The sequence below is a fragment of the Cervus canadensis genome, chromosome 25 (assembly GCF_019320065.1).
Source record: "Cervus canadensis isolate Bull #8, Minnesota chromosome 25, ASM1932006v1, whole genome shotgun sequence".
Classification (NCBI taxonomy): Eukaryota; Metazoa; Chordata; class Mammalia; order Artiodactyla; family Cervidae; genus Cervus; species Cervus canadensis.
This window is the reverse complement of record NC_057410.1, coordinates 52833679-52858887: the sequence shown is the minus strand read 5'-3', so window position 1 is coordinate 52858887 and position 25209 is coordinate 52833679. Positions and strand designations below refer to the sequence as shown.

The 25209-nt window shown below is 40.7% G+C and overlaps 1 protein-coding gene across 1 annotated transcript in view; it reads left to right on the top strand.

Annotated features, from left to right (window-relative positions):
- LGR5 (leucine rich repeat containing G protein-coupled receptor 5) overlaps nt 1-25209 on the top strand; it is a 127191-nt gene that overhangs the window by 40608 nt on the left and 61374 nt on the right. The window contains exon 2 of the mRNA XM_043447171.1: nt 16520-16591. Within this exon, the coding sequence (XP_043303106.1) occupies nt 16520-16591 (72 nt within the window). The remainder of the gene's footprint in view (nt 1-16519; nt 16592-25209) is intronic.

Sequence of the window (25209 nt, the reverse complement as noted above, 5' to 3'; positions counted from 1 at the left end):
ACATATATGTGTGTGTAACCATTTTGATTTAAAATAATATTTAAATGTAATTATAATTTAAAGTAAAATAAGAATAAAAAGTTTCAAATGCATGAGCACACATTTAGAACTACACACTACTGTATTAATTCGTAAAATCCTTCTCGTGTCATTGATTCCACAAGTGGTGCGGGGGATTTCTCTTTTTAACAGCGGCCTCCCGCCACGACGATGAACGGCCAGGGGCCGTAGTAAGCCTGCCTTGCAGGCGCGCAGGCTGTGTCTGCCCCAGCTCCCGGGCGCCTGCCGCGGCGGCGGGAGAGCTGCCGGCAGTCTCCGCGAGCGCCCGCGCTCTGCTTCCGCGGGGCAGCCAGGTTCGGGGACGCGCTCCCTCCTCCCTCGCAGCTGGTGCGCCTTCCTACCTGTGTTGCTCTTTCAGCTTCATCACCAACGTGTGCTCATTGCGTTCCCGCAGCTGACTCAGTCCCCTTCACAAGATGCATTGTAAACATACAAGCATGGGTTTTACCTTTGTAAGATTTCCCCATTCTTTCCTCTTCCATTTTTTTCAGTTCGTAATTGTACATTTGATAGGGCTTACACTAACATTTTTTCATTTCTGATTGTATGTGTAGTCAGACTTGATCTAAAAGACTGTTACACTTTTTACATTTTCTCAAACTTTGCAACTTATTAACCAATAACAATGAATGATTACAGCTTTGGTTGTTTTTAAAAGTTCATCAGTGACTTATTGGCTCTTGAGACGCTTGGAAGCATATCAACGAATGTTCTGTAGCAGTTGTTAGAAAGGCAGACAATTGCTTTTATGACTGCAATACTTTAGAAAGTAAATGAATAAGCCAAGTTATTGGTAGGTAAAATTAGGTCTTAGGTATTTCTCAGATTAATTCAGTCCTTGGTCTTTGCCCTGTTGAATGAATGTCTGAGTTTTGTCTCTCTTCTCTAATTGTTGACTTTGCTCCCTCTACTGGAATCTTGCTTAAACTGATTGGAAAAAGTTTATCTGAAATTGAATAGTTTCTCTTTAGAGTTGGTGTATCAGCCTCAGATTGAAGTGAAGACTAGGAAATTATTTCCAAAGCATAATTGAAAAGTGCCATGGTCACATGGAGAAATTTTTGTCTCTCATCTATCAAATGCAAGCCAGTGTTTAGGATTATTTTGGTTTAAAGAAAAGGAATGTTTAAATCAAACTCTTGGGTAATTTAATTCAGTTCAAACCTAGCAGCATTCTGGCTTTTTGGAGAATTACATTTCTGTTCTGTTTTTACTACTTTGTCATGAGTTTTAAATGCTTTAAAGCATTGCAAAAATGACAGGAGTTGATTAAGTATATAGTAGGCACTTCAAAGGATCTCAGAATACATTTTATAAACATTGCATTCGCATTCTCCATATAGCTGAGGTAAGAACAGTAAAGATTGTTTCATTTAATGGGAGAAAGCCTTCAATTTAGAGAGAAGGGGATGTGTCTATGCAGGCTCACATACTATTCAATAGCAAAATAATAGAATGTATGCCAAATTCAGACTTAAATTGAAGAAAGTAGGGAAAACCATTAGACTGTTAGGTATGACCTAAATCAAATCCCTTACAATTATACAGTGGAAGTGGGAAATAGACATAAGGGACTAGATCTGATAGACAGAGTGCCTGATGAACTATGGACGGAGGTTCATTACATTGTACAGAAGACAGGAATCAAGCCCATCCCCCAGAAAAACAAATGCAAAAAGCTGGAGATTTAGCAGCCCCCTGCCCCCATGGCATTCAAGAAAGAAGGACAGGAAAATAAGTGGAGGCTTGACCATCAACTATTCTTCAGTGAAAAGAATTGTGATGGGAGGTGGCCAGCCGGCCCAGTGGTTCTGCAGGGAGGGGAGTAGAAGGAGGAGGGGAAAAGAACAAGCAGAGACAGGAAAGGAGTGATTCGAGATTGGAAGGTTGAGAAGACTTATCTGAAGAGATGCTTCAAAATGAAGAGGAGCAGCCTTTGGAGGGGAGGGTGAGGTGCAGATGAGTGTCATGGGCCTGAACACATGGAAGAGACCCGTGTAAGGGGGGTACTTGGGGTCCGGGAGGAGCCGCCCCATGACACATAAAAGCTAAGCGGGTGAATGAGGTGAGTCAGGTTGAGCATGGACGGGGAGGCAGGGGCCAGGCCTCCCGGGGTCTTTCAGCCAGGCTAGGGGTTTGGATTTAACCTACGAGCAAACTGGAATGCACTGGGGAAACTTCAGGCTGTCCCAGGGAATTCTCTATTTCTGGTTTGAAAAGCTACATTTTGCCACTGTGTGGAGCGTCTATAGCAGGGCTGGGAGTAGAAGCAGGAAGAGGCACTTAGGAAGGAAGGATGGGGAGGATAGAGGCAGGCCAACGTGGCTAGGAGGGGTGATGTCAACTTCCCCTGTACAGGGCCTTGTGCCCGCACTTGACTTGCACTTTCTTTGGTCTTCATGACTCCTGCAAAGCCTGGGCATAGGAAATCACAGGACAAGTTTCCTCCAAACAGAAAGTTCACTGGAGATATGTCTTGTGTCAATCTAGAGGGCAAAACTTCAGGACATCTTGGGAGAATAAAAGGCACTCTGGTGTGACTGGAATATAGACTGTTTGAAGGATTTAGAGGGACTCTGCAACCCCATGGACCCACCAGCCTACGCTGTCCTGGAAGGCAAAAATACTGTAGTGGGTTGCCATTTCCTCCTCCAGGGGATCTTCCTAACTCAGGATTGAACACAAGTCTCCTGCATCTCTTGCATTGGCAGGCAGATTTTTTACCCCTCTGCCACCTGGGAAGCCCCTACACAGCATGCAAACCTAATCGAGTGGGTCAGGACTGAACCACAGAGACTGAAGCTGGGACAGCCAAGAGCAGAAGCTAGAACTTGGGTTCTAGTGCCCTGTGTAGGTGCTCAGGGCTGGCCCCACATGCTTTGAAGTCAGGCGGACCAGGTCCAGACCCCAGCTCTGCCACTTACTGCCAGTGTTAGCTTGGGAAAGCTAAAGATAAGAAAACACAATGGGAAAAGCTAGTTTGGGAAAAAGAAAACAAGGAGTCAATACGTTGAGTTTTAGGTGACTACCCAATCAACTACATGGAGAAGTTCAAATATAAACCTGTTAGAAACAAACATCTGTAGTGCAGGTACAAGTCCAAGACTAGAATTGTTCACAGAGAATAGAGAGAAGTAGAAGAGATAGTGTATTGCTAGATTCTTAAACTTTTCTGTTTTCCATCCCTAAAGGATGGAACATATGAAGCTCTTCACTAGGTTAAGGGGAAATTTTGGTTCCAAATTGGTTGAAAGCTTTTGGAATATCTAGAACTATTACATTAAATGAACAAAGATCAATGTGATTGATGATGATAATGATGATGTAATTTTACCCTTAAATCTGCTTTTCCATATCATTGCCAGCCTCATAGAGCCTGCTTCCCCCAGGTAATTTGATACTATGGACTTCAAAACCAAACCGAACCAACAAACAAAAACCAAGATTGTCCAAATAAAGAATATTTTCTTTCTGATTGGTACCTTTTCCTTTGAGGAAAAAAAAACAAGTATCTAAACATTCACTAGCTTTATGGGCTTCTGATTCTGATTGTTAAAAAGCTTTGATTTGCTGTTGGTAACTTTTTTCTTTGTTCATTTGTTTTTATTTTGTTCTGTGTTTGTTTAATTCTCTATTTGAAGGCATGTTCTGAGTTCATGAGGTTTTTAGGTAAGTGATCTACCCAAAAAACTGTATCTCTTCTCTTATTACTGACAGAGCTCTGAGGCTCCATCTTTTCAAAGCTTCTATTAAGAATTAATGCTTAAAAAAAAAAAAGAATTAATGCTAATAAAGCAAAGGGACCAGTAGAACATAAGCTTACTGTCTCTAAACAGTAACTTTAAAGAGATTTTTTTCAAGATAATCCTAAATACCAATAAGCTAACATTTCTCAACTCTTAATACATCTGAACACGTAAGAGTTTTCATTTGTAAAACCATAAAGGGGATTCTATGTTTTAGTAATAATGATAGCAAATATGTGGTGCTTGTAACATGTCAGGTATTGTTCTAAGTATCTTACACATATTGGCTCAATGATTTCTCACAGAAATTCCATAAAGCAGATACTTTTATTAGGTCCATTTCACAGATTAGGTAACTGAGGCACAAAGATATTAGATAACTTGCTCAGGGTTACTCAGTTCAAAAACAGCAAAGCCAGGACTAAGGCAGAATAGCTCCAAAATAGATGCTCCTAAGTGTTACACCATCAACTATCTCAAAGAACAACTTTGAGGCCTCAGAAGAATAATACTATTAGAAGAGGAGCAAGGAAATTATTAGCTTTTTTCCTTAACATATCAGTGCATAGTTTCACTTGTTACAACAAGTAAGTTTTAATTTTAGTTTGAATGTCGTCCAAAAAGATATTTTTCTGCTACCTCATGAAAAACGAGTATCTTGATGGTCAGGAGTCACAGGAAAAGATACTCAACTCTCTTAAACATGAAGGAAATGATAACTAAAACCACAATGAAATACCATCATATATACATTTAGCCAAAATGACTAAGATTTAAAGCAAAATAATACCAATTTTGGTAATAACAAATGGAAACAATCGGATATGAAACAACTAGAATTCTCATACACTACTGGAGGAGTATGAATCAAGATAGCCAATTTAGGAAACAGTTTGGCAGGATTTATTAAAGCTGAACATACATATACACCAAGACCCAGATATTCCACTCTTAGATATATACTAAACAGATATGCACTTGCATATCTGTTCAACTAAAGGCATATTTAAGAAATTTTTATAGCAACATCATTCATAATAGCCACAAGCTGAAAAGAGCCCAAGTGTTTGTCAGTAGTTCAGCAGATAAATTGTAGTTTAACAATAAAATGAGACACTATATTGCACTGAGAAGGAATTAACTATTGCTACACGCAACACATGAATAAATTTCATAAGTGAGTAAAAGATGCTAGAAAAAAACACAAAAAGCTATGTTCTGTAATACTTAGTGAAAAGAAGCCAATCTGAAAAGGCTACATACCCGTGATTCTAACTATGACATTCTGGAAAATGCGAACCTTATGAAGACAGTAAGAAGATCTATAGTTGCTGGGGGATGGAGGGATGAATAGACAGAGCACACAGGATTTTTAGGGCAGTGAAAACACCCTGCATGATATTATAGTGGTGGCTTCATGTCCAAACCCATAGAATGTAAAGCACCGAGAGTGGGCCCTAATGTAAACCGCAGACTTTGGGTGATTATGGCGCATCATTAGGTCCATCAGTTGTAACAAATGTACCACTTCAGTGGGGGACGTTATGATGGGAGACACCACGCATCTGTTGGCAGAAGGGACAGATATAGGGAATCTCTATACTTTCAATTTTGCTGTGAGCCTAAAAATGTAAAGTCTTTAAAAAAATACTATGCACTCTGTGATTCCATTTGCAGAAACATAAAAATCAAGAAAACTAATATAAAGTGTTAGAAGTTAGCAGATTGGTTACTTTTGGGGGGAGCAGTGGGTGGAAGGAATCATGAGCCTCTAAGGTGGTGGCAGTGTATTAGTTCTCGATCTGTGCTGGTTTACAAGGGTGTGTTCCCATTGTGAAAGTTCAGTAGGCTGGACAATTAGGATTTATTCCTTTCCTCATATATGTTATAATTCAGTAGAAAGTATTTTTCAAAGATACATTGTTCTAAAGTTAAAGACAATAATATGGAAAAGTATCTGGACATAACATTATTCATGCCATCATAAAATGCTACTCAAGTCTGTACCTTTCTCTTTGAAGTTCACAGGAGGGCTAATCTCTAGAAACCTATTTAAAAAGTGATCAATTTTAAAATGCCAAAATGGTTCCAGCCTGGATCCTTTGTTCACAAAGGTGTCTGGCAAAAAGTTAAATGTTATTGGATCTCCTAAAACAAATTTAATATGATTGTCATTAGAAGAAATAGGAATTGTGTGGTTCTGCTAAAGAAGAAAATACTTGTCTTCAAGTGTGGCGGAGATTAAAGAACCATGTGTTGTCGTTTTCTTCTTTGTTTAATAGTCACACTATAAGGAATGACCTCTGTGTTCACTGGTTCATGTATCAGGTCTCAAATAGAGACAGTGTGGCTGGATTTTACGATGGTGGACTAGGTACCTGCTATAGTCATGCATGCCACAATGAATCCATACAAATGATAAGAAAGATATTTTTCAGGAGAAAAGGAAAAGTTGAAGGAAGAAGAAGAGGGGAAGAGGAAGGAGGAGGAAAAGCATGGGGAGAGGGCGGGCAGAAGGAAAGAGGAGGGGAAGAGAGGCATCAGCGTAAAGGTGCCTGAGCGTGAGAGAAGGGGACCTTCAGTGGGTGAGCGTCTCTGAGGAATCCCTAGGACAGAAAACACAGAGGACCGACTGAAAAGGGAAACCACAACCCTAATTATGAGCAAAAATCATTGTGGAAGATGGGGCACAACACAAAGTGGGTTTTGTTTCCAAAAGTGTTTTATACCAGAAGGATTACATAGCTCACACTTAGGAGATCTGTATTCCTTTGATGAGAAACTTGATTTTAATAGATGGTGAAGATCATCTGCTCACTCATAGGACAGATGCAATACAAGAGGGTTCAATTCAACATTCATTGAGTGCTTTCTACATGGAAAGACTGGGCTAGACATTAGAAGGACTGTGATAAAAATAATGGCCGCTGATCATGAGGAATACAGCCTACTGCAGAAGGTCAACACGTAATCATAGCATTCCACTATGATGTCGTTAAATGTGTGAGGGTGATATAGGAGGACAGAGAGCAGATCACTTACACTAATCTCAGAGCTGAGGTAGATCTGGAGGAGATGACATCTACTCAACCTGAGTCTTGAAGGATAAATTATAATCAATATGCCCAAGTAACAAAGGGTAGATGTGCTACAAAACTGGATACCATTTGGAAGGTGAGAGGGAAATTGAAAAGTTTTAAGAAGGGTGGCTAATTCTGCATTCTTGGAGAGCTCACTCTAGTTATCATTTGGAGGTTGGGTCTTAAGGAATAAGAAATAGGAGTCTTCTAGAAGTAGGCTCCTGGAGTTAGGAGACAGTTTCAGATGACTGGCTCTGAGATACTAAGGGCAGAGTTGGAAGAGAGAAAAAGGAATAGGCAGAGAGGATTAAGAAAATGGCAAGGCTTGAATAGTGTCTAATATTTGGACTATTTGACAGGAATATGGTGGTGCTATTAGCTAGAAACTGGCCCCACAGTGGGGAAAATGAGTTTGGAATAGAAAATAGTTATTTCCATTTTAGACATGGTGCATTCCATTGCTAAATGGAATATCCACAAGGAAATTAGATATATGATTCTGAAGGAAAGCAATGAAGAGGAATAATATGGCTTTGGAGGGTTATGGGCATCTAAGTAATACTTAAACTCATGAGAGTAAGTTCAGTTCAGTTCAGTTCAGTTGCTCAATCATGTCTGACTCTTTGAGACCCCATGAATCGCAGCACACCAGGCCTCCCTGTCCATCACCAACTCCTGGAATCTACCCAAACCCATGTCCATCGAGTTGGTGATGCTACCCAGCCATCTCATCCTCTGTTGTCCCCTTCTCATCCCACCTTCAATCTTTCCCGGTATCAGGGTCTTTTCCAGTGAATCAGTTCTACGCATAAGGTGGCCAAAGTATTGGAGTTTCAGCTTCAGCATCAGTCCTTCCAATGAATATTCAGGAATGACGAGAGTAAATACCAGTCAGCAAGAAGAAAGGGTAGGGATTGCAGAACACTAGGCCCAGGGTAGAGCTCCAGGGAACCCTGCCACTTAAGGGGTAAATAGCAGACAATGCCACAAAGAGTCTATGAAGCAGGAAGCTGGGAGAGCATGGGCAGAATCCTGAGAGAATGATGCCTCGGAAGCTGTAGAGTATAGAGCTTCCAGAAAGAGAGTCTGGTGCGGGGGAGAGGTTCAGGCGGTCATGTGCCCATTAGACTTGACAGCATGGAGGGCACTGTTTCTTTGGGAGCAGTTTCACTGGAGTGCAAGGATGGAAGCCTGTGTGTGGTGAGCGGAAAAGGGAATAGGAGGCAGAGGCTACAATTAGTGACAAGAAACAGCCCTAAAGGAATGAGCAAGATTGGGTAGCAGGTAGAGGGAGACAGGAGAGCCAAAGATCTGGGTTTCCTTGTTTGTTTTAGTCATAGAAAGGACTTGACTATGTTTATGCATTGGAAGGGAAGAGAAAGAAGCTGAAAATGCAGGAAATAGAAGGAACTGTTCTGAAATAATGTGCTGTAGCGTCCTGAGGGTGGAGGGTGGCATCCATGAGTGAGAGAAAAGTGTGGGTATCATAAGCAGGGGACAAAAGAGAACCAAAAAAATTGGCCGATTTCATGTTGGGTCTAAAGAATCCCAGTTATTTCCACGAAGTCAGAGGGACAGTGCCCGTGATGGGAGTGGTTGTTGATCAGGAGGTTTGAGGCCAGCAGGGAAGGTTGGCAGCAGTCCCCACAGGAGTAAATTGAGCCATAGCAAATAGCAGGACTATGCAGCGGTGTTGAGAGCCCACAAAGACCGTGAATTTATAGTAACTAATCTGCACATTTGTGAGTTTTCCTTTTCTAGTAGCTCTCAGTGCACTGAGATAGTAGCAGAGAGGATGAATTATGGTGTTCTCCCAGAGCTGGGGTTTTGCCAGTAGTGTGAAACAAAAGACAGTGGAGAGTGATGGTGAGATAGTGATCCAGGAGATCGAAGTGTGATCTTAGGCTAAGACACGGCTTTGATCTTGGAAGTATCAAAGGACTAGAGGTTGAAATAGAGAACAACGAAGCTCGAAAGAGAAGAGGTTATGTCTGAAACACAGGCATCTATTAAGACAAGAGTAGTTATTTGGAAATAAGGTAATGCATTTGAAAGAAAAAAGAATCACATGTGCAAAGACAAAAGCAAAGAGGAACAGAGAGAATTTCAGTGTAACTGGAACACATGTTACATAAAGTAGCATGAAATCAAGGTAGAAACGCGCTTTAGGCCTAAGAAAGTTGGGACACTGGCTCCTCTAAGCAGCCTGGAGTCAGTCCAAGTTCTCAGACAGGGCTGTCTAAGCTGGCTATGGTTGTGCAGGTCATGCCCAGCACAGGGACTGCCCAACGGGGGTTGAACTCCAAGCCAAGCTCTGTTTGCAAGCCACTCAGCCCACTCTGTGGCTACTTCAGAAGGAGGAAAATGATCTTTTCTTTAATTTACCACCCTCCCCTCCTGGAGGGGACACACTTCTCCAAATCATCCCAGGGGGTGCCTTTCTCACTGGTTAGCAGCGGCTGAATGGAGTGACATGATCGGATGGACTTTTCAGGGTGACCTCTCTGGCCCTGGCGTGGGTGACCTCTCTGGCCCTGTTGTAGATGACCTAGAAGAAGGAGACACAGTACACAGGAGAACATAACAATTATCACCAGATCAGGGACCTGACCAAAGATAGAGCAGAGAGAGAAGTGAGGCTAGATCCAGAAGCAAGCTTTGTAGCAGAATTAACCTTGAGTACCTTAGATATCTTACCTCAGATATGCAGATGATACCATTTTAATGGCAGAGAGTGAAGAGGAACTAAAGAGCCCCTTGATGAAGGTGAAAGAGGAGAGTGAAAAAACTGGCTTAAAACACAACATTCAGAAAACCAAGATCATGGCATCTTGTCCCAACACTTCATGGCAAATAGAAGAAAAAGGGGAAACAGTGACATATTTTCTTTTCTTGGGCTCCAAAATCACTGTGGACGGTGACTGCAGTCATGAAATTAAAAGACATTTGCTCCTTGGAAGAAAAAATGTGATAAACCTAGACAGCGTGTTAAAGAGCAGAGACATCATTTTACCAAGAAAGGTCCATATAGCCAAAGCTGTGGTTTTTCCAGTAGTCATGTACGGATGTGAGAGTTGGACCTTAAAGAAGACTGAGTGCTGAAGAATTGATGCTTTTGAACTGTGGTGTTGGTGAAGACTCTTGAGAGTCCCTTAGACTGTGAGGAGATCAAACCAGTCCATCCTAAAGGAAATCAACCCTGAATATTCATTGGAAGGACTGAAGCTGAAGCTCCAATACTTTGGTCACCTGATGCAAACAGCAAACTCACTGGAAAAGACCCTGATGCTGGGTGAGGGCAAGCGAAGGGGATGCTAGAGGATAAGATGGCTGAATGGCATTACTGACTCAGTGGAAATGAGTTTGAGCAAACTCAGGGAGAGAGTGAAGGACAGGGAAGCCTGGCATGCTGCAGTTCATGGGGTTGCAGAGAGTTGGACACAACCTGACTACTGAACAACAAACTTAGAGACAGCAGAAAAGGGGAAAGACTCGAATTTATTCTCCACTGTGTTCCCAGACCTGACCACAGTGATTGCTCAATTTTGTTTGCATGTTTAAGTCACTCAGTCGTGTCTGACTCTGCAACCCCATGGATTGCAGCCCACCAGGTTCCTCTGTCCATGGAATTTTCAAGGCAAGAATACTGGAGTGGATTGCCATTTCCTACTCCAGGGGGTCTTCTTGATCCAGGGATCAAATCTGTCTCTTGCATCTCCTTAATCAGCAGGCAAATTCTTTACCACCATGTTACCTGAGAAGCCCCAATGCTCAATTAATATTTTGTCAAATGAAGAAAAAATAATAAAGTTGCAAGCAGCAAGGACATTTTCAAGAGAAAGATAGTATCTGCTTAGGTGGAACTCTCTACCCAGAGGAAACTGTACCTTCAGTAAGCCTACTAAATTTTGAGTAAGTTGTAGAACTGAGAGTACCCATCTAGAAATTTAGAAAGAGTTACTCGTAAGCAATGTTCACAGCCTTGACTGAATATTCAAATAACCTGAGAAGCTTTTTAAAATCCCAATGCCCATACTGGACCAGCTGACTCAGAAACTCAGGGGATAGGATCCAGGCATCCATATTTTTTAAAGCTCCTGTGATGATTCCAATATATAGTCAGCTACTCTCATGGAACTCTGCAAATCCTGTTCTAGATTTCTAGATATGGTCATTAACACAGCATAGACAAGACCTGGGTCAGAGACAGGGCAGAATAGTTTAACATATTTGACTGTCTTGTGGCAATGACTCCTCCATTTCTGATGAAATCTTTTTACCTAGTGATCAGTTCTTCAAAATTCACTCCAACATCTTGGCAAAAGATGAAAAAAAGTAAAGAAATGAATTACATTGCTTCACTGATTTTAGGAAACTAAACTGTGGGCCAAATGTGCTATAAAACAGGGGCTTTTTTTTTTTTTTTTTTTTTTGCTGTGTCTTTTATTAATTTTTTTTTTTTTTTTTTTTTTTTAGTTGGAGGCTAATTACTTCACAACATTTCAGTGGGTTTTGTCATACATTGATATGAATCAGCCATAGATTTACACGTATTCCCCATCCCGATCCCCCCTCCCACCTCCCTCTCCACCCGATTCCTCTGGGTCTTCCCAGTGCACCAGGCCCGAGCACTTGTCTCATGCATCCCACCTGGGCTGGTGATCTGTTTCACCATAGATAGTATACATGCTGTTCTTTTGAAATATCCCACCCTCACATTCTCCCACAGAGTTCAAAAGTCTGTTCTGTATTTCTGTGTCTCTTTTTCTGTTTTGCATATAGGGTTATCGTTACCATCTTTCTAAATTCCATATATATGTGTTAGTATGCTGTAATGTTCTTTATCTTTCTGGCTTACTTCACTCTGTATAAGGGGCTCCAGTTTCATCCATCTCATTAGGACTGGTTCAAATGAATTCTTTTTAATGGCTGAGTAATATTCCATGGTGTATATGTACCACAGCTTCCTTATCCATTCATCTGCTGATGGGCATCTAGGTTGCTTCCATGTCTTGGCTATTATAAACAGTGCTGCGATGAACATTGGGGTGCACGTGTCTCTTTCAGATCTGGTTTCCTCAGTGTGTATGCCCAGAAGTGGGATTGCTGGGTCATATGGCAGTTCTATTTCCAGTTTTTTAAGAAATCTCCACACTGTTCTCCATAGTGGCTGTACTAGTTTGCATTCCCACCAACAGTGTAAGAGGGTTCCCTTTTCTCCACACCCTCTCCAGCATTTATTGCTTGTAGACTTTTGGATAGCAGCCATCCTGACTGGCGTGTAATGGTACCTCATTGTGGTTTTGATTTGCATTTCTCTAACAATGAGTGATGTTGAGCATCTTTTCATGTGTTTGTTAGCCATCTGTACGTCTTCTTTGGAGAAATGTCTGTTTAGTTCTTTGGCCCATTTTTTGATTGGGTCATTTATTTTTCTGGAATTGAGCTGCAGGAGTTGCTTGTATGTTTTTGAGATTAATCCTTTGTCAAAACAGGGGCTTTTTAAATGATAGTTTAAAAGGGGACAGATATAAACACAGATAAAGGGCACAGATAAACTTTTAAGAACTCTTCATTCTTCTATGGTTGTATGTATTTCATGTGAGTCAGAAAAACTAGATACTATAGAAAAATAAAAGGAAGAGTTTGAAAATAATTTAAGAGTAAGAGAGAGGATATTTCTGTATAGAGTGGAAAGTTTGTAGGAAGAAAGGAAAAGCAAAAATCCTAGGGCAAGTATCGATCTAATCTTCAACCCAGGGGCTTTCCCACTAAGTTCTGCAATGTGACTTGGAGAACTGTCACCTCTGTGGATGTCATTTTCTTCCCTTACAAACAGGTGTCCATGCCCTGGTGAGTGCCAACCCTCTCTAGCAGCCAAACATTCTCATTCTATTATGTTTTACTATAACTTGAACAGGCTAAAAGTCATTTAAGCCGTGCCCTTCTTGACATGAAGGAAAGCACAGCATTACTCACCAAAAGGACAGGTCTAAGACCCTAACCCAGAACAGGGTTATTTTTTTACCAACCCGCAACAGATAAGGATTTGAGAGTAAAGGTTTAGAAATGCTCACAGTAATTGAATAATCTCTGTCAAGTCGCATAACAAAACATTGAGGCTTGTATTTTGTGTGTCTTTGTGTTTCTATTTGACTTCTCTGGTAATTAATTTTACAATATTTTCTAAAGATAAAAATCCACAGTAAACTAGAACTTTTTTAAGTTGGTCTTTTACCATGGATAGCTTGGAAGCACTCAGTTAGACCAGTATTACATTTGAACATCAAGGCAGAAGTTGCGCACAGAAAAGGTGAATGCTGACAAGCTCATTTTTACCCTACCTGCTTTGAATGTATATTTTAAAGACCTATTTCATTTTACTCTGAATCATTATTTTTTCTACTATAGGTTTATCTGCATTGTTAGCGGCTCTTTAAAAGAAAACAACCTGTGTTATAAAACACATGGTAAAGAGTTGTTTTAGCAATAGACTGGTTGCTCAGTACGCTCAGAGGATTGGTCCTAGGAGCCCCTGCAGATACCAAAATCTGTGGATGCTCGAGTCTCTTAAAGGGTTTGGTCCACTGAAAACCGTTGGCCCTCCGAATTTGCCCCTGCGAAACCCACAGATATGGAGGGCCAACTGTTATGAGCTCCTTTTCTGAACCACAATGTCAGGTAACAGGTAGAAGTGATTAGCTCCTGTTGGGAGAGGGGGTACTCGCCTTCCCAAGAAGCAAATTCAGTCACTTTCCCTCCTGACTGGAAACAGCTATCCTTGGGTATGAAACCATTAATGTAGGGACGTGAGTGCGTGCTCACTAGGGTCTGTCTCTTTTATGACTCCATGGACCTCAGCCCGCCGGGCTCCTCTTGTCTGTGGAATTTTCCAGGCAAGAAAACTGGAGTGGGTTTCCATTTCCTCTTCCAGGGGATCTTCCTGACTGAAGGATCGAACCCGCGTCTCAGGCGTTGGCAGGGGTATTCTTTACCACTGAGACACCTGGGGAGCAGTGTAGGGGCACCCTGGTTTAAATACAAGGAAGCCTACTCAGGGAGGTTCATTTCCTCAAGACCGTGCAGCTAGCGCGCAGGGAAGGCAGGATGCAACCCGAGAACCTGTCCTCTAACTAAGCCTGCTCTCTGCCGCTCCGCCATGAAAACTGCCCCGGGAGGAACCCTGAGCATTAACACTGATACAAACTTCACTTTCAGGCGCCTGAAATAGGGCAATACATAGTAAAATAATATGGAGTGCTGACGAATCTCCTTAACGTGCAAATGTCCTTGTTCTAGTTAGAGCTTCCTGCACATAGACAGGCTCGACGTTTGTCCCTAACCGATCTGCACATCACACAAGGAAATACGAAAGGAGAGCAATTGCACTGCCATCCACACCAGCTTCTGGAGACTGGTTGGAGCTAAGTTACTAATAAACATGCTCGGAAAGCAAATCACCCAATCCTTTTAGGAAATAAGTGGGATGTCAGCTGAAAGTAAGTGAATATCCCTGAGAACTAGCAAGTCTTTGCAGAGATTATAGAGTCATTGTAAGGGATTCAGAAACTGTATTGGTTAGGTTAATACATGCCTGTTCAGTGAACTCAACAACCTTGCTACTTCAGAGAAATATCTGCACTGGGAACTAAAATTGCTAATCAGTTATTTGCCTCTCTTATCTAAACAATGTCAGGAAAAATATTCAGATTCTGAGTATAGGGGCAACATAAATTTTTAGTCTATATTTTTAGCATTGTTCAGTTTTGCTTGAGAATATAGCGTCTTACTTAGCTACTGCATCATTATTAGCATATTAAAATTAATAATTCTGGGGGTTTTGCCATATTCTGAAACATTTAGCAAAATATTTTACATTCCCCGTATATACTCATGATTTTTTAAAGGCACAGAGTGAATGATCCTTTAATTCTTGGCATCCCTGATTAAAAGTTAATATTTGATAAAGGCATCAAGCTATCAATAATGAAACCTGCTGGTTAGGTGCAATGGGTGTGGTGTCTTCAGTAACAAAAATAATTCAGATTTTTTTAAAAGCTCCTGGGTGAAATTGGCATAGGTGGTCAAAAGATACAAATTTCCAGTTATGAGAGAAATAAGTCCTGGGGATAGAATGTACAGCATAGAGGCTGCAGCTATAATACTTGTATAACAAATATTTGAAAGTTGCTAAGGGAATACATCTGAAAAATTCTCACCACAAGAAAAAAATTTTTGTAACTGTAGTGATAAATGTCCACTAACTTACTGTGGTAATCATTTCACAATATATGCATATATCATGATGTTGTATACTAAAATGAATACAATGTTATATGTCAATGAAACAATTTTTTAAATAATAAAAAGAAGCTCTTTATTTTTATCTCAAGATAAACTTTATGTCTGGAGACCAGCTGCGAGACGATAACGGTGTTAGTTCTGAATCAGGTTTGAATAAGTCATTTTTTTAAAATTCAATTGATATTTTTTTTAACTGGAGGATAATCACTCCACCATACTGTGTGGTCCTCGGCACTCATCAGTATGACCCGTAGGTATATGTCCGCTCCATCCTGAACGCCCCACCTCTCTCCCCGCCTCTCCCCAGGCTGTCAGAGCACCGGCTTTGGGTGCCCTGCATCCTCCATCAAACTCCCACTGGCTACCGATTTTATGTGTGGTACTGTATATGTTTCAGTGAGCCTCTCTCAAATCGTCCTACCCTCACCTTCTCCCACTGAGTCCAAAAGTCTGTTCTTTAGAGCAAGTCATTGTTTAAGTCCACCTTCCGCTGACTGTTTTGTAGTCTTAGCTGGTCTTGAGTAGACTCTGTCTAGCAGTTGATCTTTTGGCCTCTGAGATGCAGATGGCATATGCCAGCGATGCTGTGGGATTCTGTGAAAGACAGTAAAGAAATAGCAAAGTAAAAATGGAATAAAATCTAATTACACGGAGTTTCACTTAAAACAAAAATTGATTGAGTTCCGCCCAAAGTGGCTTCTTGCTTCCTGTGCCAGGAACTACTGTGCAGACCCAGCAGGAAGTGTGCTGCAGAGCAGGATCGCATTACACCCTTGTTTTATGGTTCATTTCACTTATTTAATGCAATCTGAGAACCTGCAAAAGGAACACGTTCGAAGGAGGGGATAGGCTTTTTGTCTTGTTTTGTTTTGTTTTAAGCTTCTTTGAATCAAAGCATTTGTTTTTAAAAGGTGCTTATAGTCCCAGAGAAACAGGACTTTCAAAGTTGCATGGTGAAGACATTTTTCTTTGTCACAAAATTTAAAGCAGGACCCGACATTGAGTTACATCTAGGGTTGAGTTATGTCTGCTCCCTCTTCTGTGCTCCTCGGGTCATTTTAAATGTAAAGAATTACAACCATGCCCACGAATGGTCTAAATCGTGTTGAATTCTGTATAAGCTCCTCCCAGGGTCTCTGATTTGAAGGTCCATGATGGTGAGGGGATGTGGGAGGAAGGAATCTATTTAAGATGCAAAAGAGCAATTCATTTGTCAAGCAGAAGAACGAGTTCCTTTGGCTGTCTTGCTTGAAAATGTGTGAATTGAACAGCTGGATTTCCCTGTGGTGGCGAACGCTGCTCCTCACGTGCTGCCTCTTTTCCCCTCAGGGACCTCAGTATGAACAACATCAGTCAGCTGCCCCTGAGTCCTCTCCACAGTCTTCGCTTCCTGGAGGAGCTGTAAGTATCACCAGAATTGTGGTGCGTCCAGTCAACGCTGGACATGTTTGTCCATATTTGTCTCTCATATTTTCTCTGGGAACCAGATAAAACAAAGCAAGCAAGCTGTCAGCACCACCGATTTTGGCCCATGAGGAAACACTTAGTTGGGAGGGGAAAAGAAAGAATCGCTTAGGATTCTGGAAATCAACTTATAAAGGAGTTTACCATAAGGCTACAGCTTTCTAAGGTGACACTGAGCCAGACAAATTAAAATTCTAAAACAAAGGCTGTTTAAAAGAGCTGGATGGCTCTTTGGAAATAGTTAAGCAGCAGGATATTAAAAGTTTGAATACTGGTTCATGTTTATTAAAATAGCAAGTGAAGCTATAATCAAAACCAAAACCTGCCTCTTGGTTCAGCTTATGACAGGGAGAATTGAGTCCTCATCTCATAGCACCAAAACTTCTTGTTCTAATCACTTTTAATTACTGTTTTTCTACTTTTAAATTTAGCTTCCCTGAAGGCTTGAACAGAAAAACATGAAATTCACAGAGGACTTAAAAGTGGTCTTTCCCAAACTCATTGTAAAAAAATAATAAAATTCTTTTTTTTTTAAACAAAAAAAAAAGGAGAGAGCTAAAATTAGCTAATGATACACAGAGGAATCTTGATTAAGTCTGGTAATCACTTTCCAGAAGATGAAAAAGAACTCTATAAACCAAAATCTGCATTTAAAAATTCTTTTGATCCTCTTACCCTTTTGAGGGGCAGGAACTAGGGGGGATGTACCATTGTAGTCTTCATGAAGAAAGTTTGGCACCATCAGCTAAATAAATCCTCTGACTGTTGATTAAAGGAATTGTTTAGGCAGTGGCCTCTTTTGAAAATACTTCCTTTATAATTCCTAGTCAGGGTCCAATTTGAGGAGTAATTTAAATTGTTGATGCACCACACCATCCACCTTGGGAGGTTGAAGAACCATCCATCACAACTAGATTACAGTACATCAATCATATTTTTCCAAGAGGATAGTATTCTCGGATTTCTCCCCTTTAGAGCTGGATCTGTATGTATTTTTGATGGCATTACCTTTTTCACAAATGCTATTGTTTTACTACTGAAATCAACTGAATGTGCCCTGATTGTTATCGAGGGGTATGGTGGGGAAGCTTAGATTATTAGATTATACAGCAAGTTTTTATTATTCAGAAAATGGATTTTCACTTTGGGTTGTCCAGACTCTTCTTTTTCCGCTTCTATTTTCTCTCTGGCCATTTCTGTTACTAAAAAATTAACCCTCATCAGGACTGGGACCATACCTGTCCTACTCTTTGTTTGCTGGTATGTAACGAATAATCAATACATTTTTGATGAATGAATGAACTAATGAGAAAGCAAAACGTGTAAAAGGAGCTTCTTGTTCACCACCTTAGAAAAAAGTATCAGATTTAGTTGACATTAGCCATTATTTTTAGAGTTTTAGTAAATTTCAAACATCAGCCTTTTTTTCTTATTTACATTCTTTTCATCTGCTCTCCATCACCCTAATTTACATGCAATACTTAGTCTTGTTTATCCCCATATTTCTAAAATATGCATTCCCAGTGCTTTTCTCTTTAATTGCTTTATAATATGCAATGGCAAAAGGCTTCCATTCTCCCACAGCACACACCTCAACTTTAGACCACAAGCCAAATCAGTAAATAATCCACTTCCCCGAGAACTTAGTAGAGTCCTTCCCTTGATGAGCCAGCTCACTCAGAATAAGTCCTCTTTCTTCATGCATGCTGCATGCTCGGTTGCTTCCGTTGTGTCCGACTCTTTGCAACCCTGTGGACTTAGCCCACCAGGCTCCTCTGTCCGTGGGATTCTCCAGGCAAGATACTGGAGTGGCTTGCCGTGTCCTTCTCCAGGGGATCTTCCTGACTTGGGGATCCAATCCACATCTCCTGCATTGCAGGCAGATTCTTTACTGCTGAGCCACCAGGGAAGCCCCCTTTCTTAATGTGGTAAATGTTATTTCTCATCTAAGACCAGTTCTTCAAAAGATAGTCGAGAAAAAAATGGGGGGGGGGGTATGGTAAAAGGGAAAAGGAACAACAATTTGAAAAGGCTGTTTTTCTGAATTGTCTTTTTTTATGTCTCTGGAAACTCCATCAAGTATCTTGATTATGGAATCATAGAATTTCAGAATTAGAGGAGCTCCTTCAAAGACTATTCATCCCATTTTCTCCTGTTCTGAAATTCTCTTTGCTGAGCTGGCCAGCTTGCTGAATTTAAAAGATCAGTTTCCCATATATAATTCCATGCTCCAGTTAAATGATGTTTTGAAGATATCATTATTCATTTAGTAGCAAAAGCGGATAGTATTTACAGAACCTGGAAAAATGATTAACTCTGCTTGGTTTATTCCTTTCCTCCCAAGGCTAACTTGAGGGTACTGTGGGTTTACACACACACACACACACACACACACACACACACACACACACACCCATGGAGCAGAGCATTTTGATTATGCTTTTGTCATGTGCTAATTATTTCTATTAGACTTAGCTGTGCTTAAGTATATATTCTCTTGTGGAGTGTAATATCTTTTATATAATAACATAATGACAACAATAATAGCTTACTCTGTGACAGACACTGATCAAAATCTTTTACACGTCATCCCACTGAGCTCTTTTAACAACCCTGTAAAAGTAGATATCATTATTGTTCTCAGTTCAAGATTTTTTTTTAAGTACAGAGAAAACAGGAACTTACCCAAGAAAATGGAGTATGTAAGTATCAGAACTAAGATTCAAACTCACTATCAAAGCCATACCGGGAAAGCAGAAGGCTTTGGAATTGTGTGTGATTGATCTGTGCATTTCTTTTCCCTGATAGTACTTAGTACAGTGGTTTAAACAGCTGAACACTTTAAACTGAGTTTCATAATGATAGGTGTGTTCATCTGTTTGTGTCTGGGTATATGTGAGGGCATGAAAAAGAAAGAATGAGACAGAAAGCAAGTAAGATCTGCCTCTCCACAGGGAGAGATTGGATATTCAGGTTATTCATTCAATATCCTCAAATACTGGCTTTGAAAAAAGTATTTCAGGAGCAGAATTTCACCAATTTCACATTACTCAACAGGAACAAAACCTTAGTTATTGTTTTTATATATGCATACATATATTTAAGCAGCATGTTTTATATAGTATTCTGCTTGAACTAATAAATTACCATCCACACAGCTAGATACCTAAATGTCATTTAGATACCTAAGTGTCATTTAGGCATCTGTCATTGTGGTTGTGTGTGTGTGTGTGTATCTTTTGTTGTGTCAAACTGTTAAAATGTTAAGCTGTTCTGAAAGTATTCTTTCATTCAATTTACTCAGTTCATCTCTATGCTTTATTCTTTATACATTCATTCAAAACTGCTACTGATATTCTAAGTTGATAATTGAGAATATTATATTAATAATATAAAGAAAGTGTTAGTCATGCAGTTGTATCAAATTCTTTGTGACCCCATGGACTGTAGCCCACCACGCTCCTCTGTCCATGGGATTTTCAGGCAAGAATACTGGAGTGAATTGCTATTTCCTTCTCCAGGGGATCTTCCCAACCCAGGGATCAAACCCAGGTCTCCTGCATTGCAGGTAGATTCTCTACCATCTGAGCCATCAGGGAAGCCCCAATAATATAATAAATAAATAAAATAATAACATGAATAAAATTCCCACTACAAAACTCAAATTATTTTAAAAAATCACTATTGATAGTGAAGTTACCACCCTTGCCCTTAGCTCTAACTGCCTAATTATTATCTCCCTGATATAATCCATCTAACTATGTTATAAACTGTGTAGACAGCCATGGTTTATCTCTCATCTACCACTGGTGCCATATTTTAAAATCCTCTAAGAATCAATAGAACTCCAGAGGTATCACTAACATATTTTTAAAGTAGTGTAACTCTGGAGAAAGTGACTATGTGGAGCAAATATTTAAGAGGAATTAATGTCATCACAACTCTCTTTCTCTCCCACCTGACATTCTGGAACACTTACTACCCGTGTCACAGGCTCATGTGTTGGTTCATTTAAGTCTTGTTTATTATTCATTATTTATGTTTTATGAATCTGCAAGGTCACTAGACATGCAAGGCCAAATGCCCTGCTATTGCAACATGATAGCACAAGGAAGAAAGAGAGCCTTTTTCTTAAAAAAAAAAAAAAAAAAAAAAATCTGTGTGTGGCCAGCCCATGCTGTGTTGAGAGGAGAAGACAGAACCTAGAGGGAGAAGCAAGCCCCGGACACGCGTCCTGACTTTGCCCCTTACTACCTGACACCCCACCTGACCTCCTGGGCCTCAGGAAAGTACCGTGAGAGCAGCCTTTGCCTGTATGTTGAGATTCTGAGGACCAAATGAAATGATGATGAAGGAACTGTGGTAAACTATAAATTACGTATTGAGTTATGTTCCTGAAATGAAAACACTTTTAAGAAAATTCTCCCTCCCTTCTTTCCTATTTCATGAGCTTGATTTTGCAGTAATCCCAGGGATTCAGGATTTGTGAAGGAAACGCTTTCTAACTATGAGGTTTAATGGATGCAGACAATCAAAACAGATAGTTTTTTCCCAAATTTGAACATCCTGAGCAATAATTGCATTTCTCTCCAATGTCTCTCTCCCAGTTCTGTTCCTTGCTCTTTGGACAAATAATAGATCCTGCATTTGGTCCACCAGAGTGTGGTTCAGATTTTAGAAACTAACAGATTGTGCCTAATGCTGACATGTACACCTTCCTTTAAACTTAGATCAGTAGCTTGATTAAAGCAAAAGGAAAAATGAATTGTTACCATTTTAAAGAGTCTAAGTTAAAGGCCTTTGTTTCCAAGTGCTATTTAAAATCTTCCCAGATTTGAATACTATTGGAATCAAATACTCAATTTAGGAAAGAAACCTGAGATACTCTAGGGATGTTTGTTTTTAAGTTACTATTGTTCCCTGGAACTGTTTGCTCATATTATGGTTGGCCTTGAAGAAGCTCCATATAAATAGTAGATATCCATTATTTCAGATGAAATTAGTAATGAGAAATACCACCAAACTTCCTGAAAGCACAGTCTATGCTTGTTATTTCTACTTGTTATCATCACGTTGCTGAAAATAGTGAAAGCTGTCCTGCCTGCTTTTTGAGATATTTGTTTGAGGATCAAATGAATGGTTGATGAGAGAATTTGGGTAAACTCTAATTCACCTATTGAACTGTGTTAGTAAAGTGAAAACACCACCTTGCCTATAAATAATCTTCCTGACTCTTAGCCTTATCATAGTGTTCCATCTCTCCTCTTCATAGAAATTGATTACAAATACTGCCTTTTTACCTTTATCTTTAACAATTATATTAAAAAATTTTAAGATTTTAAAATATAACTAATGAAAGAAAAAACAAGTGCTGCTTCTTTGAATCTCTTTCTTTGTCTTGCATTATTTTATTCTCTTCCAAACGTCTATTCATATAGATGAGTATAGATATTTAGATGTCTGTCCGTGTGTAAAGATATATGTGTGTATATGTATATAGACCATTGTTTTGGCAATTAAGACACTGTTCCCTTCCCATATTAGGGAGGTTTTCACCTATAATCTCTTAAAAAAAAATTTTTTTTGGACTCTTTCTGGTCTTCTGGAACCCCTATAATTTGAAGATTAGTACATCTAATGTTGTCCCAGAGGCCTCTGAGACTGTCCTCAATTCTTTTCATTCTTTTGTTTTTATTCTACTTCTTGGCAGTTATTTCCACCATTCTATCTTCCAGCTCACTCATTTGATCTTCTGCCTCAGTTGTTCTATTATTGATTCCTTCTAGTGTGTTTTTGACTTCAATTATTGTATTGTTCATCATCGTGTGTTCTTTAGTTCTAGGGCACTGTTCTTCAAGTGTCTACCTCTCTGCTTCCTTTTCTTTTTTTCCGTAGCCTTCTTTTCTCCTCCACCCACAATGCCTGTGAAATATAGACATTCCCTAGATTTCTGCACTTATTTTTGTTGCCTCCTTTCTCAGTTTTCTTCATCCAGTCAACATGTGTTTATTGAGCCAATGGGAACCTAAGACTGAATATGATTTGCTACATTTCATGTAGTCAGCAAGTCCTCACCCATGGGAGCTTATAATCTAGAGGGGGAGGTAAATAATAAGCAAGCAAACAAGTACATATGACATTGCAGATTGTGACAGGAGAGATAAAGAACAGAACACGGTTAACTATGTGGAGAGTAAATAACAAGGGATGACAAAGAAGGAAAGTGTCTCAAAGAAAGTGACATCTGAACTGAGATCAGGAGGGTTCCGGTGAGTCGGTGGTCTGAGGACCTGGGATAGAATGTTTCTAATAGGAGAACTGGGTGAACAGAGGCCCTGAGGTGGGAAAGACTGTGGCATGTTTGTGGATCTGAAAGATCAGTGTGGCCAGAATAGAATGAGACAGAGGGGAGGTGACAGGGGATGAGGTTGAAGAGGAAGACAGAGGCCAGACCATGCAGGACCAATCAGGCTGTGTATAGAATTCAAATAAGAGCAATGGGAAGTCTGTGGAGGATTGTGTGCAGATAGGGTTTAAGATTAATAACAATGTCTCTGATTTCTGTATGCAAAATACATTGAGGAATTACAGAAGCAGAGAAACCTGTTAGAAGGCTGCAGACTCATTTGGAGATAGCTGCAGTTGTCTGAGAAAGAAACCCAAGATTTGGACTACCTCCATTATGTAGATGATACCCAAATCCATGTTTCTAGTTCAGATCTCTTTTGTCTTTGAGTGATTCTCAAAGTGTGGTCCCTATACCAGCAGCACTGGCACCATATGTGAGCTTGTGAGCAATGCAAACCCCAACCTGTGTGGCCCGCCCCAACCTAGTGAACCAGGAGCTCTGAACTCAGGACCGTGCCTTTAACAAGCTCACTGGGTGATTCTGAAGCATGAGGAAGTTTAAGGACTGCTACTCTAGGTCAGCGGTGACATCAGAATTGCCTACAGTGCTGGTGAGAACACATGTTGCTGGGCCCCACCACAGTTTCTTCAGAAGGCTGAAGATAGAAGGGGAAGATGTCAAGAATTTGCATTTATAACAAATTCCCAGGCGATACCGATACTGTGAATCTAGGGACCACACTTTGAGAATCCTCCACTTCCCAAGTGAGACCTCCACCTGCCCCGCCAATACCTTAAAGCTCAGCAAGTGTAGAACCAGATTCATTCATGCACACACACACACCACCCCCCACAACCAGCTGTTTTTCTGCCTTTCCTTCTCGCCATCAGCATCTTATTGTCCAAAGTTGTGATCAGTGTGTCTATCACTGCTTTGCACCTGTCATTCTTTCTCACCTCCTGTATCTGTCAGTTTCCAAGTCCTGAAGTTCATAATTCCATGTTGTCTTTCTCATTTGTTCACTCTGTTTCATTGCCACCTACTTTAGGTTCTTACTGTCTCCCCTGGATTGCTGTTCAAATTTGTTAACTAATCACCCCTCCTGGCTCTCCCAATAATTAACAAATGAATCATGTCTCTCAGGATGGAGACCATGACAGTCTCTAGGTGATCTTATCAATCTAAAACTGTAAGGACTATTTCAGAGTTTCTCTGCTTGCACAGACATTAGAAACACCCAGAGCATTTTTAAAACTACTAATTACCAGGGCATATTCCCAGAGATCAATGGGTCTCAGTGGAGACACTGACATCATTTTTTTAAAGCTGCCTTGGGACCTAAGACCCACTGGGATATGCTGAAGCTTTACAACTTCAGGAAAAGCCAGGCACTCATCACTGACTGGATGCAGGGGCTGAAAGGAGGTCTGAAGGTGAGAAATGACTCTGAGTAGGGTTCTAACATTAGGTGCTAGGAGACGGGTGAGGCGCTGTCAATGGAACGGGGAAATCAAGGGGAACGACTGATAGTTTGGAGGTGAGAGGTTGCCTGGGTCTGGGTATAAAAGTGCAAGGTACTAGCAGAGCATCCACATGGAAATGTCACTCATGAAGTTGGAGTTGACTCTGGAGCATCTGAGTCTGTTCCAAAGATGACTGGAGAGTTGTTTATAAAGAAGTGATCATGGAAGGTGCTGGGGCAGATGAGGACCTTGAGAGAGAGGGTAGAGGCTTTGTTTCCCAGTGTGGGTCTCCACCCATATTAAAATAACCCGGGCTGCTTCTTAAAATGCAGACTTCTGAGTCATTTTCCTCCAGAAACTCTGATTCACTAAACCTGAGTTAGGTCCTGGTGATCTGAATATTTGATGACTTCTAAGGCAATGGCCGGAGAAGGCAATGGCACCCCACTCCAGTCCTCTTGCCTGGAAAATCCCATGGACGGAGAAGCCTGGTGGGCTGCAGTCCATGGGGTTGCTAGGAGTCAGACCGACTGAGCGACTTCACTTTCACGTTTCACTTTCACGCATTGGAGAAGGAAATGGCAACCCACTCCAGTGTTCTTGCCTGGAGAATCCCAGGGCCGGCGGAGCCTCGTGGGCTGCTCTCTATGGGGTCGCACAGAGTCGGACAGGACTGACGTGACTTAGCAGCAGCAGCAAGGCAATGGCAAAGTTTGAGTGCCACTTCTGTTGTTGTTGTTCAG